Source organism: Theobroma cacao, chromosome 1 (assembly GCF_053813885.1).
Source record: "Theobroma cacao isolate CCN51 chromosome 1, ASM5381388v1, whole genome shotgun sequence".
Taxonomy (NCBI): Eukaryota; Viridiplantae; Streptophyta; class Magnoliopsida; order Malvales; family Malvaceae; genus Theobroma; species Theobroma cacao.
Genome location: NC_142639.1, coordinates 1,914,329 through 1,934,720, shown reverse-complemented (window position 1 = coordinate 1,934,720; position 20,392 = coordinate 1,914,329). Strand labels below are relative to the sequence as shown.

Here is a 20,392-nt window from a genome sequence, read left to right as displayed (position 1 = left end):
CCAGAGAAAGTGAATCCAAAAATAGGGAAAAAAAATGGTCAGTGCAACACTATATCTGGGGACAATAGCCAAAGGAGAAACAGTTTGCCAACCTTAAAAAGCATTAACATCAAAAATTGACTCTCTCTCCATTGACAACAATATTTCTCAGGACATGTCACCTGTTTTCAACTCTGTTATTGGACAAGATGTTGGCTGCAATTAGCATCCCACGTAGAACATATCATTTTCACTAATACACGAACAAGAACAATTACTTCTCCATGCCACACAGTTTCATAAGCTATGCTCAATAACTTCTTCAACAGCAAGTGATCATATTATAGTAACCGGCTTTGGAGCAGGCAAACAACACATTGTCTCCATGTATAAAGAAAACTTTGACCAGTATAATTTGAAAAGAGAAATTAAGACAGGTATAAGTTGTTGCCGATGCTAAATGAAACAAAAGTGACAGTATCATATGGACAAGTTTTTGTCAAGCACAAAACATAATCACCAATGAAGCTTGCATATTTACAGACACAGACACTAAATAAGGAGCATTGACTAAGCTTAAATGGAAACTAATTCACCAATAAAGCAGAGCAAGGACCACAAAGACCCCGATCAACAAAAGAAGATTCTTCAAAACATTATCTGCTTGGTGTCCTCGAGTTGTTGGCTGGGGAAATCCTTGAGCATGACGACCATGAAATGAATTGAAGCCATAAGGAAATCCTGAAGTTGTTCCATACACAGTAGCATCTGGAAATCCATGAAACTGAATGTTAAACAAGGATGGCAATAGGCCTCCAAATCCCATCGTGAAGTTACCAATCCTTGCAGTTGCCATGGGAACAAAACCACCCATTAGTCCAAAACCATAATTGGCAAACTGATTTGTTTCTGCGGGAGGAGGAGCAGTTGCTGGTCTTTGCCCAGCAGGGCGGTTTGGGATTTCCATGCCTGGATATGATTTTGAACGTGGATCAGTCTGGTTTTTGCCCCTGCCGTAAAGAGGAACGAGTTTTTCCTCTTGTATGAGGGCCTTGCAGACTGGGCATTCTTGACAATGCGAGTGATGATGCAGCCATCGGTATAGGCATGGCCAACAGAAGAGATGGCCGCAAAGAGTGACAATAGGATCTTGAGCTAATTCGAAGCAGATATTGCATTCAAAATCACCAGCATCATTAGCATTATTACTACCCGAGCAAGATGGACTTGGGGGCGGTATGCTTGTTGATTCCCCAAACCCATTCGCCATCCCTTGCACACCTAACACAATAAATCAACGAAATCATAAATTAATCAAAACAATGCGGACACAATTAAAAGAGGCTTAAATCCAAAATTCAAGTTCTGGAATCCAAATCACAACTTTCAATCAACCAAATAAGCTCAGCTCAAAAGCCATTCCCAATATCTTGAAAAAAAACCCTAGAAAATTTTAGACGCAACTAACCACATACCATAAAACTCCTAAAAATCGAATCTTTTTTAAATAGTTCATCAAATTATCCCATAAACGACCTTAATCCGAACAATTTTATTAGTCTAAAAAAGGAAATCTCTAATCTAAATTCAGAAAAATAAATCAAATCAAAATAAACTTTTTCTATTCGAAATCACAATCAATTCAAAACCCAGGAACAATAAGATCGCATACATTATAAATCAACAATAACAAATTTAAGATCAAAGAATTGGGCCCAAGAAAAAAAAAAACTAACCTGAGAATTGAAGGAACTGAATGGATCAAGGTTTATTTTTCTTTTATTTTGTTAAATTTTTGGGAAGGGGTGGAGTCAAGGGAGAGACAGGTATTAATGGGAAGTTAGGCAATTTGGGGAAGATTCGAGGGTTTTCGAATTCTTGCTCGTTGTTTCGTCTAAGCCCAATTTTGGGTAGGAAGTGGTAAATTGGAGAATTTATTTTTAATTTTATATCTGAAAAAATGAAAAAGAAAATCAGTGATTGGGTCACGTGGTATTTCACCTACTTTTCGCTTGGAATAATTTGGTAAATTGGAATGACTAAGGGGAAAACAAAAAAGGATTTGACTTCAATCTTTACACAACTTAAAATTTGATTTAGTCCTCCAATAATAAAAAAATTAATTTCAATTAGATGGAAATAAAAAATTATAAGTGTGTTAGTATATTATTTGAAAAATAGATTGAATTTTTAGAAAGTTTTAAGTGTTAAGATAATTTACAAATTAATTAATTAAAATTATTATATAATATTATTATTCAATTAAGATTATATTATAATATCGTTAATAGGTTAGAATTAAATTATGACTAGGATTAATTTTATATGTAATCATAAATAATAATTTTTTTGTAAAATATATATTTTATACAATATAAGAATTCTTTTCTTGTAACTTTAAATAATAAAAATTTTTCCCAAATTACGTTTATATATGTAACTAAGTCCCATTCTTTCATTGAATTTAAATAAAAAATTATTTTTTGATTTATATTCACACAAACATTTAATTTTAACAAAAAAATTAATAATCATTAAATTCAGTATTAATAAAAGTTTTTATTTACATGATATATGATGTAATAATTGATGTAACCCCATGATATATGACGTTATAATTAGTGTAAATTGGAACAGAAAACGTTAGATGATTTTACGTCTGATCGGTTATTAATTTAAGATCAAAGATTTAAATGAATGCTGATCAAAAGATAAAAATCCTTTTTGATATACTAAAAAACAAAATGTTATGTCCTAGACTTTTTTTTTATTATTTAAATCTTTTAGAAAAGGACTGAAGTTGATTTGACAATGCCTTTTGCCAAATAAATTATACTTTGCTTGAAAAGTTGATTGAATGATAGGGAAATTGCATGGAAAAACACCCAACCCACTCAAATTAAAATGAATAATTAGGAAGAAAATGCCTTTTTCCGTTCAATCCCTGATTTCATTTTATGTTATGTGACCAAAAGTTGGCCCATAGCTTAGCCCAGAGCCTCAGCCAGCCATTGAAAATAAACCATTAAACCTCCTTCAACAACATTTTTTGTATACTATTTATTTCTTGAATAAATATTGCTGGAGTTATGCAACAGAGAGTAAATATTTTCCATTGAGGAGCAAGCCCATGGTACAGTCTCTTTCAAGAGAAAGCAACTCATCCTAGCAGTTTGAGAGAGAAGAAAAGTACAGTAAAAGAAAGGTAGATAGCAAATTTATGCTGCTTGAAATGAAACAGCATGCTCCTATTGCATGACCCTGAATTGCTGAAACAACTGTTTTTTTTTATCGTTTGATTAGAGAGCTGAGTGTTAGGTCGGTTGGCACAAAATAATAGACTTTCTTGCACGGGTAAACTACCACCTCAGGCAGGAAATTCAGTTCCACCTGACTCTATATTAATAACCTAGTCTAACCCTTTAACTGTTCTTTGCCATTTTTCTAAGCCAATATTTGATATAGCATTGGCAAAGCTGACATTCCATAGTCTATGGCGTTCTAAAAGCTATTTTCTTTATATCTTTTTTCTTGTTTTAAATTCTTATTGTCTCAGTCGGGGTAGGTGAGGCACAAAACATTGAAGAGAAACTATGATTGACTTCATGTAATTGAATATTACTAGTTACAATCAAAAGTCCTGTACTGACTTTGTTTACTGATCATCTGTCTTCATATGTTTTAGTCTCATTCATCATCATAATTTATCATAATCCGTTTGGTTTTTGCTTAAAAACTTTGTTATCTGATGTTTAGAGCTTGATCAGGTTCACCAAAAACTTAATTTGTTAAGACTTTGCTGGAGAATTTTATTCACATTTTTGGTGAATTTTCGGCAGAATGAGACAAGAAGCTAAAATACGCATCACGGCATCAACTCCTCCACCATGATTCCAGTCATTGCAAACTTGGGAGGTTTCTATACTTGTGACTTGTCAACACTATTCAAAGTCTTCAACCAAATGTACCTTTCTCATCAAAACAGGAGGACCCCGTATGGTAAACGCAGTTATAATTGTAAAGCAATTTTGCTTTTGCAAAGGTTCTCTTTATTAGTCTACAAACAACTGCTCCATTACTGTCAATATCATTCAATTCGGTTCGTTTGGCCCTTTTTAATGAAACTTTTGCAATCTCAAATGGTGACATGTGTTATCTGATCAATAACAATTATTGAAACTTGAAAGTTGTTGTTTTCATGGTAATCACGTTCAATGTATGGGGTTCTTCCACATTTGGGACGACTTTTTACTTCTTTTTGATTCCATGAAAGATATTATTCATATCGTTTACTTGTTAATTTACACATTTATGTTGTCATTCAATTCATAACCTATTAATCGCTATGTCGTCACTATGTCTGTAACTAGATATGACTCGTATGTTTACCTGATCGATGCCAACATACATCTTAATTAAAAGGAATTTTAAGTAACTTGTTTGAAGAGATTTTCTCATCTTTGCCTCTCCAATTCTCCCAAATTCATGGCGAAATAACAAAACGATAGCTACAAGACAACGACCAAGAAGAGGACCCCATTTCGTTTATAAGCTTCAAATATTGTTCAGAGGACATTGATTGCAAACTTGAAAAGAGAAAAAAAAGCCACAAGCATATGTCAAAACAAAGCAGTACTCTCGGACAAAATCCAAGCATAAAATGATAAAAGCAGTGATCTTTTGCTAATTTGGTGGGAAAGTTGGGATGATTACATGCCCTTTAATTTGCTATACTAATTAATTGATGAATTTCATCAAAGAAATCCTACGATTCCAATAATGCCACATGTCCAACAAATTTTCGATTCATAAAAAATACTACAAAAAAAAATGAAAAGAAACAGTCTAGAGGATCGAAATTGATCAATAGCACCTAAGAAATTACATTGACAGGGACAGCACGAATTTCTTGAGTTCCTATAATTGTCATGAGGTTCCTTCCTCTGTCTTTTTTTTTTTTCTTTTATTTGTTTTAATTTAGATATTTTATTCTACAATTATCGATTTTTATGATATAAGGACAAGTATTGAGATCTTTCTTTCTAAAAAAATAAGATATTATGAAATTTCTTAGTTATCAATAATTTAATTATACTTGAACATATAATTTTCCGTATAATAAATGTATATATCTTTTTATTTCAAAAAATGGATTCCAATTTCTTTTTTTTTTTTTGAATAAAAAAATAATTTAACTACTTCCTATTCAAATTCTATACACATCACATGAAAGTTTTAACCTATCAAAGGAAGATCACTAGCTAGCTAGTTCTCGACTTGATCAAATTGAAAGAAGATCCAAGTAAATAGCTGACATAATGAGTCATATGATTAATTATATAAATTATATAGTAATTGTCAAGAGATCAAATTACAAGGACAATGTAATCTAATCGTATAGCATATGTTTAGCCTTACAGTGATGTCATGCATGAACCGACTACAAGCCTTTTTCTCCGAGGGTTGGCTGTTTAAATAACTAACGCAAGGTCAGACACACGAAAATCATATTCATAAATTGTAGGCCACGCACAAGCATTACCTGAAAGGATTATTTAAGAATTTCCTCTACTTTCTAGCCCACTTCTTTTGTGAACCAATCAGGGAACCCTTCTTTCCAAGCCAGTAACAAGGCGATGATAAGATTTAGACATAATGAACTCTGGAGATGTTAACAGCCTCTCCTGTCCAAAAGATCAGCAACTCCATCAACCTCTCGATATAGCATAGCGGCAGTTTTTTTTTTTATTTAATTAAAAAAAAGAATTCAAATTTTATTTTTTAAATAAAAAATTATGTATTAATTAATAAATCAAATATTCAGATATAACATAATAATAACTTAACCTACACCAAAAAAATTAAGATAGTAAAAACATTCACTGAGGAGGGTTTTTGCAGCAGAGGATAATGGACCATTCTCCTGCATTAAAAAGATAAAAACCATATGAAAATCAGTTCCAATTTCCAAGTGAGTAAAATGCGAAGGACGAGCCAACAGCAAACCCTCCTTCAGTACCTGAAACTGAGCAACATTTGTTATAGATCAAAATGTCAACATGAGGCAGCTGTAGGGACCCTTTTGTTTATTTATCATCATTAATAAGTGAAAGGGTAAAATACTTTGATTTTTTTTAATTTTGATCAAAATTATATAAAAATTTATTAATTTTTTAAAATAGACACTTTATCTAAAAAAAATATTTTTTATTGAATATATAATTTCAACCGTTAGTCAATTGTTAATATTTCTGTTAACTTGTTGACGTGATAAGAATAAAAAGATAATTTTTTTAATTAATTTTTATAATTAATATTATATTTTTATATTATTTTAATTAATTTTGTATTAATTAAAAATAAAAAGCTCCTTGTCAAGAAGCATCGATATGATGTTTTTTTTTATTTTTAAATTAACAAAAAATATTTTAATATTTTAAATTTTTATTAATGATGTTTATATTTTTAAGATAAAATTTTATTTTAAAAATGAATAAATTTTTATATAATTTCAATCAAAATTTTAAAAAATAAAAATATTTTACCTTAAGTAAAAGGTGGTCAAGCTGGTGACCCCACTTTGTCACATCACTCGTTAAAGTTTAATGTGAAAAGGCTTTTTCTTTATTCGAATATTCTGAAAATGGTCATTCTTTAAGGGAATGATAAGCATAATGTAAATGTGCCAATTGATATTGTTTCGTCCGCATTTGGAAATTGAAAACTTTCAAATCTTTAACAAAGGCAGACACTAATCCAGTAAATTTTCTTTACTGTTCTTCTTTACTTCCTGCTTTTTTGACCGAATAAATTGAAAGATAGTACTTAATTATTACACCCGTACATCACTTTTGTAAACGTTTTAACTCACTAAAACATGAAAGGCAAACGATTGAATTTGACATATATTTCTTTATAAAAGTACATACCATTTAAAAAAATACCTTAAGGTAGTAGCACGTTGTCTGATTAAAATCACACAAACATCCATATTTTTTCTTATTCCTTTGCAAATTCATCCATCAATAATATTGGTATTACAAATATTTTAATTTGAATCCAAATTCTTTTTATTATATTGCACCTATTTTCTTCAAAAATAACAATTATGTACGTATTCTTATTACTTTTATGCATATCCGAATTTATAAATATTGTTATTTTCATTTTAAGATTCAAACTTAAAAGTTTTAAGATTGGAGCTCGAAAAATGTAATTAATTAATATTCTAAAAATAATAAAATTGGTTACTCTTGATTAAAATAAAAAAGTAGGTTACTAGTTACACGTGTAAGTGCGACCGCCCACATGTGCAACAAATCAATTCAGACCACCTCATACGACAACAAACTCACTCTCCGAGTGGAAGAGTTCATGGCAACCAGACGTTCACGTCCCTCGACCCAATTTAATCGTCCCTCATCTCTCCTTCTCTAAAACCGCTTAATTTTCAGCTTCAAACACAAACTTCTTTATTCTTCCTAAAAAAGAACTCTGAGACCATGTAAAATAGTCATCTAGGCTCATCATCGACCCTCCTCCTATCATCCGCCGCTATGACCGCCGTCGCTTACTACCTCTCCCAACACCCTTCCATAATCACCTTCCGTTGGAGCCACACCCAATCATGGGGCTCCACCTGGTCATTCTTAGTCACATCCATCGCCCTTTACCTCGCCCTCTCTTCCCTCCTCCACCTCTTTTTATCCCTCCTCGTCAAACGTGGCAGGCCTGTTCCGCTCGGTCCAATCCCGGCCTTCCACAGCCTGATCATGTCCCTGACCTCCGCCGTTATATTCGCCGGAATCCTCCTCTCCGCCGCCGCTGAAATCAAGGAAACCCGATGGTTCTGGCGCCGTTCCAAAACCCCATTCCAATGGCTCCTCTGCTTTCCTCTCGGAACCCGTCCCTCTGGCCGTGTCTTCTTCTGGTCCTACATCTTTTACCTCTCTCGTTTCCTCCACATGTTCCGGACTATCTTCATAATCTTCCGAACCCGAAAATTAACCTTTTTCTACCTCTTCAACAACTCCATATTGACGATCATGTCGTTCCTATGGCTAGAGTTTTCACAGTCGTTTCAGGTTTTGGCGATCCTGTTCACGACCCTGGTTTACGCAGCGGTTTATGGCTATAGATTCTGGACGGGAATAGGGTTACCAAGCGCGTGCTTTCCATTCGTTTTGAATTGCCAAATCCTGTTGTTAGGCTGCAACCTGGTCTGCCACGTCGGGGTCTTGACCTTGCATTTCATGAAAGGTGGCTGCAATGGAATTGGAGCCTGGGTTTTGAACTCCGTTCTGAATGGGGTTATTTTGTTACTGTTTTTGAAGTTTTATGTTCAGAGCAGAAGAAAAGATGGGAAACAAGCTAAGCTGAAGGAAATTGTCAAGGACAAAGATTTGTGAGTGGTGTCGTGTTTGGGGTTTTTTTCCTTCGTCTTCAAAAAGACTGAACAAGTTGTATAATTAAATATCTCTTTTTAATTTGTACAAAAAAAGAAGAAGAAAATAAGGCCTATAAAGATATTATTATGTTAGTCTCTGCTTACAGAAAATCTATTTTGTTACACTAATTAGATGATTATTCTTCTCCTTCTCTATTTTTCTTTTGTCAATTGCTTTTGGCGTAGATTCCAACACTTGAATAATTAGAATTGTGATTCACTGATGCTATAAGTCTCTTATACCCTAAGAAAGAACATCAAATTTAAATTCATATAATGGATTGTTTTTAATTGAATAATGTCTTTGATTCCCAAGAAAACGATTACGTACTATATTGGTAAAGTATTACATTGGCTGTGTGTTGCTCGCATGATTCTTTTACCAAGTGGAACGACAAAGGAATATCCTTCGCTGGCTGCTGCACTAAGGCTGATGCTGCTAAATATTGGTTGTTTTGGTATCCAAAAATGGGAATCTTTCAGGGTTTCACCTTGATGATAGAAAGGGTCAGCAACCAGCATGTCGAGGGGAGGGACCCCTCTTTAAATATAGCAGACTCACCACTGATTTTTTGTGCAGATTTCAGACTTGAGATGAAAGATCCTGGTAATTGAAATACTGCCATAACAAGTTCCAATTTGCAGCGTGGAAGGTAAGGATTTTTTTTGAATGATCAAAAGTGTGAAATTGGAGTTTCGTAAACACCTTAATTCAAGTTTGAGCAGTTCAAGAAACTATGGTACTCGACCCTATTTTGTATTCATTCGAACAATTTCGTATATATACTTGTGTTTCAAAAGAAAGGGTCACTTTTCAGGTTGAAACTTCTGGCCAAGAGAGGATACCAAAAACAAAAGAGAAAGACAAAACGATCTTCATTGTAATTGTATTGGTAAATTATGAGATAAGGAAGCGCTAAAATTCGTTTGTCTATAGGCAGGAAAATGACAGTTGACAAAAACTCTTCAATCTTATCGCTGCTTGATGAAAAGCCAGGCTCTCTGTTGTTTCAATCAAGGAGTTTAGGCCTTAACCCTCAAGCCGATGCAATATTGAATTCAATCAAGGTTTTTGGTTTTCTTTTTTTAAATAGACCTCATGTATAAGGTGTTTCTGACAATAAGTTTTTTCATAATTTTAACTATTTTTAATCAAAAAAATTAAAATTTAAACAAATTTCCCTTAATAAAATCGACCTATTTATTTGCCTTCGCGTCTTAACCCAAAATCTATTAACGGGTCAAGTATATTTAGATCTGCACCTCAAATCGACTCATATTCTTTGAACTTTTTTCACCAAACTATTCATTTTTGAAGTTTTCCTTACAAGAAAGAAAAATGTTTAAGTATGTTGAGCATTTTAGAGTAGTTTTTAATATATGAAAAAAACTTTTGAGTACTTTTGAGCATTTTTAAGTATTTTGGAGTGATTTTTGATATATGAAGAAAAACCTTTGAACATTTTGAGCATTTTTTATCAAGTAAGCATTTTCGTTAATTATGTTGTTAAATGGATTATAGTGTATCGTTTGAAGTTGTTGATTTTGTTAAATGATATTCAATAGTTTTGATGTTTTTGGGCATTGCATGACTAGTTTTTAGGCAATGCGTGATTGATTTTGGACATTGCGTGACTAGTTTTTAAGTATTGCGTGATTGACTTTGGACATTACGTGACTAGTTTTTAAGTATTGCGTGACTGATTGATATGGTATTACGAGACTAATTGATAGGCATTGCGTGACTTGTTAGTAAGACATTACGTGACTAGTTAGTAAGACATTACGTGAGTAGTTAGTAAGACATTACGTGATTAGTTGATAGGCATTATGTGATTTGTTAGTAATGTATTGCGTGACTAGTTAGTAAGGCATTGTGTGACTTAAGCATTGTTTAAAAATTAGTCACGCAATGCCTAAAAATTAATCACGTAATACCTAAACAAATCACGTAATATCTAAAAATCAGTCACGCAGTAATTAAGTCATGCAATGCCTAAAAACTAGTCTTGCAATACTTAAAAACTAATATAATCAATTTCAATTTCTTAACTTTGGGGTTCTATGAATAAACTAATAAACTCAAGAACCTAAAACACATTTTTTTTTTTGCTAAGCCATGAAATTGTACATTTCATAAAAGATAGGTTACAAAACTCCATAACCCTTCAAAGTAAGACAAAATATATCCCTATCGAGAGGGCCTTACTCACTCCCCTTACACAAAAATAAAATATACTACATTTACAAAATATTTCCTAAACAATTTTAACTCAAAATCTCATAAAAAAATCAAAATCTTTAGGAAACATGCTTAACAATCATCCCAATCCCAAACACAACAAAACTGTGAACCACCATAAAACCCATCAAATATGCTTTAGCTTTTACTTTTCTTTAAGCCCATCATCTTAACCAATCCGATCCAACTTATCAACACAGGCATCTCCATCGCAAGACACGTTTCGAAGCAAGTCATCACCAGAACGCATTCAGTTACCACATTCATCATGCTACTTGCAATCACTATAGAAGAGCAAAATCACTATTTATCACCCAAGATCCACTATCCAAAAAAATAAAATAAAATAAGAAAGAGCTTGATATCATCTCTACTCTTTTGATGACGAGATAGATAGTATTTGACCTGTGAGAGAAATCGAGAATTAATTTTGAAATATTTGTTTGGATGGCGGGATAGAGAAAACTGAAATCATTTTAATTTGTTTGAAATTATTTAAAGAGTATTATTGTCAAGTAATACTAAAAATTGACTAAAAATAATTAAAATTATAAAAAATGATATTTTTAAATTGAAATTACGATGAAAGTTATTTGTAACAATTTCCTCAAGGTTTTTTTTTGGTTTTGAGGGAATAGTTGGGGAACAAGGAGAAGGGATTCCTGCTTGAGATCTTCTAGTTGGATGTGAAGTTGGAGCACCATTTAAAAAAGGATTGTAACACCTTAGATTGTAACAAGAACAAAGCAAGAAGCATGTTTCAATTTCATAGTTATACTAACAGTTAAATGGTGGTATGAAAAGATTGCTATTCAAGTTCTGTTCAAGCAATTCAATGAGCAAATTACAAAACAAAAATGATTTATGGTTCGCCCCCAAGTAGCAACCAGGCTTAGAAAACTTTGGGCTAAACCTGGTGACCTAAAACCCAAACAAAAATCCACAGAATCACATGGCTCTGGTCTGGATCAATCACAATTCAAGTGGGCTGGACTGTTTGAATCTTTCCTTCTTTTCCCACTCTCTTTCTAGATGCTAGGACAAAAAAAGGTGGATTGACTCAGCCCTCAGCTGCTACTTACCTAGACAATGAAATAAAATATTCTTTCTTCCCCTAAATGCTCTCATCCTTTGCTAAAACCATAACTTAATCCTAAGTCTTTACATTATAAGGACAGAGAAAAAAAACAAAGATAGGTAAACTATATGACAGTTGATATGTTCATCACTTAAAAAATTCACTACAGCTATAGGACTTATCATGGAGAAGGATGGAAAGAAGGCTAATTGTTATATGTTAGGCTACAACTATAATTCTTTTAAAATTATAAGAGAATAGCCCAAGGGTTTTTTCAGCCCATAGTTCATATAACAAAGAAGAAAGAGGCCCAAATGAGCCGAGAAAGAGAACAGGGAAGTGCCAATGCATCATACATATATTTAGGGACAATAGATTAAAGGGGAATTAAAAGATAAGAACCACTCACATAAAGGCAAAAGAACAGTAAAAAAAGAAGGTGAAATTGATGTTTGTACTTATAAGAATTTAACTAATATAAGGAACCCATTTTCCTTCTTTTTTTTCTGCTATAATGAACCAATTTACAACATATTAAGTAATCTAATATACGCACAAATTAAGAAAAATCCATGACAAAAAAATTCATTATTTAAGGCGAGGACAATGATTTTTCACCTCATAAAAATCATTTACAAAGTGCAATTTCATATTTGTGATGTTGTAACATGATAAAGATATTTTAATTTCACAATTAATTTTTTAGAAATTTAATAAAGAATCCTAACATTAGGATAGCATAATATGCAAAATTGATACAATAAACATCGATACATTAACTAGTTTAAATTGTTAAGAAAAATATTTATAAAAACTAGACTAAAAATAAACTCTGATGAAAATTGAAGCGAGATTGAAATTAGCAGATTGATTAAAAATATTCTAGATAATTTTTTAATTTTACAATTGAAATTGTTGTTTTCTGAAATCATATATGTTAATTTCGCATCTTGTTGAGTCAAAAATGAAAAATAAAAAATTCTAGGGGCCAAATTAAACTTGCATTTCACTTTTGAGGGGGCCAAATTAAACTTGCATTTCACTTTTGAGGGGGCCAAACTATAATTTTTTATTTTCGCAAAAGCAAAATTACATATCTTATAAAGGGTATATGAACAATTTTAGGAACTTTGGGGTTTGGGGCGCGAAGGCCCCGCCCGCCGCCTCGCCCTACCCTAATTACGTCCTGGTCGACATGAAAAGAGCATTCATGGAAAAAGCATGGGCAAAAAAGAAGCAACCATATGGAAAACACTATTAATGAAGTTGGGCCTACCTTCCCTAGCAGTGTCCAGAATCATCTGAATAAAAAATCTTCGGTCACCCCATCTCTAAAAGATTTGTTCTTTAGTTTACGTTGCTGATAGATTCTAAATGTCACTAGATGAATCTGGAAAATTGTTGCAAATTTAATGAAAAATACTCCAAATGAGAAGTCATTTAATCCCTACGAAAATTAACTTCACAATTGTTTTTGTTTTCTTTTTTGAAAACGTAATTTTGATTTTTTACTCAAGTTCCCAGCCCTTGCACCATGATGGTATGTTTGGTTGACGGAATAGACAGGAATGGAATAGAATAGTTATTATGTGAGAATATAATGAGGCGGGAATAGAATAGAATAGTTATTACTTAGTTTGGTATGACAAAGAGAATAAAACAGGAATAATTATTATGACTTATTGTAGTGTTTGGTTGGTAACAATAATTTTGAAATAAGAAAGGAATAGAAAATAAAAAGATAAAAACACCTTTTATTATTTATGTGACATTTTATTTTTATTAGATTTTTTTAAATATTAATAATCTAGAATTTAATTAAAATATTAATAATAAATCATTTAAATATTAACATTTATTTAATTTAGATATTATTATGATTAATTTTTATTTTATTTTATTTTTAAAATATTAATAATTGATAATTTATTTAAAATATTAATAATTGATAATTTCAATATTAATATTTATTTATTTTTTAAAATATTAATATTTTATTTAATTTAAATATTATGATGATCAATTATTTTATTTTATTTTATTTTTGAAAATTAATAATTGATTATTTATTTAAAATATTAATAATAGATAATTTAAATATTAATATTTTATTTAATTTAAATTTTCTTATGATTAATTTTTTATTTTATTTTTTAAATATTAATATTTTATTAAAAATTGAAATCAAGTGAGAGAAAGAGGAGAGAGAGAAAAATAATATTTTATACTAATAAAGTTGTAAATTTTCAAACTTGTAAGGGGTATTTTTGTTTTTATTAATTTTTAAATTTATTCCTCAACCATGGAATAGCTAATACCATGGGGAGAGTGATATTAGCTATTCCTTGGTTTTGAAGGATTTTGAAGAATAACCATTTCATAAGAATGGCTATTCCTTGAATCATTTTTCAACCAAACAAAAGAATAAAAATTCTTTGAGAATAAAGAGGGAATGACTTAGTCATTCTCCCAACCAAACATGCTATGAACATCTCAAAGCTGAAGCCATGACGGGGTTAGCCCCCCATCCTCCTTTTTTGTGGAACACGTTGCTTAAACAAGAATAGTAGAGGATTGAATTTTATATATGATGAGAGTCTACCTAAATCTAGTTTGAAAGACAAATTCTATGCTATATGGTAATATTGTATTGCTAATTGTTTGAACTCGTAAAACGGATAATGTTTTAAACAAGAGATCCACGTTCTTGCAACGTGGAACTCTATATATCGGATTGGTAATCCTTTCTGAGCGGATTGAAAAGTTCAATGTATTTCTCGTATATTATATCACACATTTTTATTTATAATCTCGAGGCGGATCCTGAGTCAGCCCCTGATTGTTTCACGTTCTTTTGAAGGGTTGTCTGTCGAAATTAGAATGCATTAGACTGGTCGGCAGAATTGGACAAGCACAAGCTAAAACTTGTGGGGGGTGTAATTAATTGTTACAGGTTGGAAAATGTGGACGAGCCTGGTAGGTAGTTTGTTACGAGGCTGAGGGATCATGGGACCATCCAACTTGGTACATTTGTCAATACGAATTTCAGGACCAGGGTCTCGATGCCTCGACCTAACAGGAATAAAAAGATTGGGCCTGTCCGAGAAAACCTTCCCTAGTTCTGCGCGAACAAGCAACAGGGCACGAGCCTGGAAATCTTTATCAGATGGGTATTTGGTAACTTTTTGGACAAGTTAGGTTTCTATCGCGTGGCAATGTTATTGGCCAGGAGTATGGAGTAGATTGACATTGGAGGAAGACTTAATGGACAGTGACAATGTTTGGTTGGCCATTTCCCTTTTATTTTTAAGAAATTTTTATTTTTTGGTTTGGTTGAAAAATGATCTAAGAAATAACTATTCTTATTCTTCAAAATCCTTTAAAATCAAGAAATAGTTAATACCACCCTCCCCATGGTATTAGCTATTTTATGATTGAGTAATAAATTCAAAAATTGATAAAAACAAAAAAACTTCTTACAAGTTTGAAAAATTACAACTTCATTTATATAAAATATTATTTTTCTCTCTCTCTCCTCTTTCTCTCACTTGATTTCAATTTTTAATAAAATATTAATATTTTAAAATATTAATATTAAATTATAAATAAAATATTAATATTTAAATTATAAATTATTAATAAAATAAATTATAAATTATTCCTATTTAAAAACAAAATAAATTAAAAATAAATAAACATAATATCATTTAAATTATATAAACAATATTAATAATTAAATAATCAATTATTAATATTTTAAAACAATTACCAATTATTAATATTTAAAAAATAAAATAAAAATTAATCATAATAATATTTAAATTAAATGAAATATTAATATTTAAATTATCTATTATTAATATTTTAAATAAATAATCAATTATTAATTTTAAAAAATAAAATAAAATAAAATAATTGATCATAATAATATTTAAATTAAATAAAATATTAATATTTTAAAATATAAATAATTAAATTATAAATAAATATTAATATTGAAACTATCAATTATTAATATTTTAAAAATAAAATAAAATAAAAATTAATCATAATAATATTTAAATTAAATAAAATATTAATATTTAAATTATTAATTATTAATATTTAAAAAATCTAATAAAAATAAAATGTCATATAAATAATAAATAGTGTTTTTGTCTTTTTATTTTCTATTCCTTTCTTATTCTAAAATTATTGTTACCAATCAAATAATACAATAAATTATACTAATTATTCATGTCTTATTCCTTTTGTCATACCAAACTAAATAATAATTATTCTATTCTAATCTCACTTCATCATATTTTCATATAATAATTATTCTATTACATTCCTATTTATTTCGTAAACTAAACGTAACATTAAGAAAAAAGAATTTGGTTGACCTAACCGGTTTGCCAGGAATAAAATGACAGAAATGAACAACCTGCTGTTCTGTCCTCGCTGGCTGGAAGGCAATGGCGGGGCTCACTTATTCAGAGTACTAAACTAGCAGGGTTACAGCTAAGTTGATGTAATGAATGGGTATATTGCTTTAACGTTCACTCCACTGTCTGTTTGTCTCTTTCATGCTTCTTGGAATTTGTCAAACAGATGAAAGATTTGAGCAATTAGCTTAGGTTTATTCATTTGGCCAGAAGAGGACAAGACTTAGTGGTTAAAACGTATTCAAAGTGTCCCTGTCCAACGCTGTAATTAGAATTCAAAGTTTTACACTGTAACCCGTTCAATTTTTTAAGGTGCGAGTGGGGAATGGGGGACTCCAAATTTGACTGGCTTTCACAATTACTTGCATTGAAAAGTTGATTTTTGGATTTAATTCTTGACTGTGCTATACAGATTTTATATTTTCCTAACCCTATGTTGGATCGACCTTCACTCCTGAATACATATTAGCTCCAAATATTTTATATGTTTGGACAGAGGACCCAGGGTGAGGGAAGGGAGGGAGGGTAGGGGGTGCCGGGTTTGGGAAGATAACTCTTGACATGATTGCTACAGAAAGCCGCTCCTACTCCTAAAACAAAATTGTATTTATTTTTCTATTGATCTTTCTTGCTTTGGTATATTATTTTTCTATGAATGATCTAAAGCCCCAATCTGCATCTTTTCAGAATGATGATCAAACAAGGCCGGGGATGAGGGTTGTTCTGATGAAGAGTGTGGATGGAACATTCTCCTCAACTCGTTATACCTCTCGGTATCAAAATTGTGAGCCTTCATCAGCTGCTTTTGCTTTGTACCGAACCTGCTCTGGTAGAAACCTTCGAAAGAAGGTTCTTTGGCTGTCCTGAGGAAGAATGTATAGCCAGCCATGAAGTACACGGAAGTGACATAGAAACAAATGGGTTCCATGACATCCCACGAGAGTTCCCAAAACGTTAGCCTCATGAACCCGGCTGTTTGAACCACCAAGTATGCTAGGCCAAGCCACAGTTCTCGACGGACCAAGGAATCAGCTTTTTCATCAATCAAGGCTTTCTGCTTCTCCAACTCCACGAGTTCTTTTCTTCTTGGATCATTCGGATTGGGTCCCGGTAAAGGAATTAGACCTCCAATTGCTTTTGCTACCTGTAATCAGAAAACCAAAACGCTTTTGGGTAAAACATGGCTCAACCTCAACATACATTTCTTTTCTTCTCAATTTTGGGATCTTTTCAATGTCAAAATGAACCAAACCTTTAAAAGAACGCAAACAATGACTCGAAAAAGGAATGAAATTAAGGTTTTTTTTTTTTAAATAAAACAAATTAAAGAGTTGTCTAACGAATAAATTACAGTAAAAACTTGACAGAATGATACAAGTAGTAATAAGAAATATAAAATTCTGAAAATGCTCATGTCAAGTTGAAGCCTATCCTTATCAAGACAATTCCAGGTCCACTTTCTGTAATCAGAAAAGTAAATGAAAAATACGTGTATGTCAACAAGTTGGGATCGTCATCACAGGGATTGCCAAGGACCCTGCAAACTTTACTCCAATTAAAGCCCCTTTTCCCCCACCAATCTCCTTCCTCATTCGTCTAAAATTAAAAGTTGAATTCAACACCACCTCTCGGGCAGAATCATTCATAACCACCGTCTCAACAATTTTGTAGATATTTTCAAATCTAAGCACACCCAAACAAATCCTAATTACTACCCAAATAGTTGGCAATCAAAACACACCACTCATGCTCCCCAACGTCGTCATTCCCCACCCCCCAAAAACCAAAAAGTTAGGAAAAAGTAAAAAAGAAAAAACCATAGCCAATCAGCTATCCCCCTCCTCGATCTCCTACACATCTTTTTTTCCAAAATTTTTGCTTAATGTTGAACTTTTCTCTAATTAAAAATTTACCCCTTCAAATGAATTAGTATTAAGTTTTGTAATTTTTTGAAATGGGTGGAGTAAAGGCCAATGGGTGAGAAAGATCCCATTCCCGTGGCCCTACTCCTGAAACCCCACGATAATGAATTGTTGAAAACAGATAGAAAAAAAATTGTGATCTTGTGCACAACTGTAGAAACATCGAAGGGCTTTTTTTTTGGTCCTTCTCACAAACCATCTCAAACGTGGGAACCCTTACACGTTTTTAGATCTGTCGTAAAAAATCCTGTCGAAAGAGAAAACACAAAACACAAAATACCCACAAAAAAAAACCATATCAGTTTTCGGTAGCGTCTGAAATAAGAATCTAAAGAGCAAAAATCGTGAATTTGAAACCTATCTTTTTTTTTCCACCACCATGCAAATGAATGATTTATGTAAGCTATAAGCTGTGAGCCAGGACACAAAGTAGAATCTTATCTGCAGAAAATTACGTCTTATAAAAAGGTAATTAGTAGAGAAACTTTTATTAACCTGTTCAGGTCGCAAAACGACGACGTTGCCCAAAATGATGACGGAACCAGATTCGTCTAGCTGTTTCGCAAACTGCAATCCTTGTTCCGGATCCGAATAACCTTCTCCACAGATCCGAATAAAGTCCAAATAGGAAATCCAGTTTTTCCCGGTCTCCCTCAGCCTCTTCTTCACCACTTCCAACTGCGCCACCCTCAGCAACTTCTTCACCTCATCAACCGACAGACCCCCCACCTCCGGCACCGCCGATTTCGCCGCCAAATATGGACTCAACCCGTCCAACCGAATGCGATCCTTGGAAGTATCCATTTCGTTTAACCTCTCCTTCAAATTTTCCCCCAAAGGTAACTTCCTCATTGCGGGAGAAAACATAGCTCCTTTATGAAGGAACCGTCTGAAAACGCCATTGCCGCTAACTTTACCGTTACCGTCTCCTGGATCCGGTGCCATGGAGTTCGTAGCTTTCCCCGCTTTCTGCGAGACTCGGTTTCGAACCGTCGATGAGGAAATCCGGCAGTTGGTGAGCGCTTGCGAAGAAATTTTCGAAATGTTGAAAAGCTTCTCGGCCAGTGTTTTCTTCAACGCCATCGCAAGAAATTGAAGAAATTAAAAACAATAACAATAAAAATAAACTTCTCTTTTTTTCTTTTTTCTTTTTTTTCGGAGAGAGCTGTGCAGATTTGTAAGCTTTGCTCGTCGTCGGCGTTGGCACAATCAATGAAGGATGGGCCCTTTATATAGGTGTCCAACAAAGGAGGAAGATGAACAGAAGAAAAATATATAGAAAACGAAATGAAAATCGCGAGAATTTGAGAAATTTGGAAACGATACGGGAGACTGGAGCGAATCAAGTGGGCTACCTTTTTTTTTTTTTTGTTATTGCCTCCTGCCCTACGTTTTGGAATATTCTTACAGAATAAATTTGAAAATAAGATTTCAATTTATCGGGGTAGGTTGGAGAGGACGAGAAATTGGAGACATGATTCACGAGAGGAAATATCAAAGAGGTTGATTCGATCACCCTACACGTGGATGGCTAAGCTGGAAGCTGTTTTAACCGTCGGATCGTATGAAACTTTCTCATGCCGAGCTCCCCTGATGTTGACTTATTGAAGCTGGTAAGTACATTTCCGTCCAAATAAAATGGCTGATTAGCTATGCAAACACGTGTGATTTTCTTACACGAGTTGTCTTCGAGGTCAAAGGATTAGAAAAGGCTCCGTTACATGCGACAGTTTCTCTGCCGTGAACAGAACACAATTGATGACTGTCCGTTCACACTAACGTGTCGCCACATATGTTTTGTTCAGTGCAATAAATATTGAGATATCTCTTAAAAGTTGTTTGGCATTCACGCAAATTCCTCCACAAGTTTTTCTGTTTTTTTTTTTTTCTTGGGTGAGAATATTTGCACCTGGCAGATGTAAAAATTACACATTCAAACCATTTGACAAGTCAGTTAATGCCAACCTGAGTAACGGTTTCATGGTTAAAATTGTAATATTATCCACTTTTAACCCTTAATTTGGTAAACAATTAAACATTTAAACAAATTCTTTTAAAAAATGAGCAAATTTACTAGATCAAAGATGATTTCCATCATCTACCTCTAAACCAATTTTTATATGAAGAAATTAAATCTTTTATATGGCATTTCTCCTTGAAGCATCAAAATAGTTGTACACCTTTGAAACATAATTTATTCTTTTTTTTTTTGTGTGTGTGTGAATTTCTCAAAAAATTCTTCATGACCAATGAGGATGTGAATTCCTATAGCGTTACTTTACAGAGAAACAACCTTAA

General features: G+C 32.5%; 3 protein-coding genes across 3 annotated transcripts; 1 reads left to right on the top strand and 2 right to left on the bottom strand.

Moving 5' to 3' along the window:
- Positions 1 to 369: 369 nt before the first annotated feature.
- Positions 370 to 1,911, bottom strand: LOC18610997 (uncharacterized). Its single transcript, XM_007046973.3, has 2 exons — positions 1,716 to 1,911; positions 370 to 1,260 (listed from the first exon to the last, which is right to left on the bottom strand). The coding sequence occupies exon 2, from the start codon at positions 1,247 to 1,249 to the stop codon at positions 572 to 574; it is 678 nt and encodes a 225-aa protein (XP_007047035.1). The 5' UTR covers positions 1,250 to 1,260; positions 1,716 to 1,911; the 3' UTR covers positions 370 to 571.
- Positions 1,912 to 7,398: 5,487 nt separating this feature from the next.
- Positions 7,399 to 8,518, top strand: HOS3-1 (GNS1/SUR4 membrane protein family). Its single transcript, XM_007046972.3, has one exon. It carries the CDS (start codon positions 7,536 to 7,538, stop codon positions 8,385 to 8,387), a length of 852 nt encoding a protein of 283 aa, XP_007047034.2. The 5' UTR covers positions 7,399 to 7,535; the 3' UTR covers positions 8,388 to 8,518.
- An 8,016-nt stretch (positions 8,519 to 16,534) lies between these two features.
- On the bottom strand, positions 16,535 to 19,372 carry LOC18610995 (calcium uniporter protein 3, mitochondrial-like). The gene is made up of 2 exons (XM_018113817.2): positions 18,590 to 19,372; positions 16,535 to 17,316 (listed from the first exon to the last, which is right to left on the bottom strand). The coding sequence occupies exons 1-2, from the start codon at positions 19,175 to 19,177 to the stop codon at positions 16,822 to 16,824; spliced, it is 1,083 nt and encodes a 360-aa protein (XP_017969306.2). The 5' UTR covers positions 19,178 to 19,372; the 3' UTR covers positions 16,535 to 16,821.
- Between the last annotated feature and the right edge of the window lie 1,020 nt (positions 19,373 to 20,392).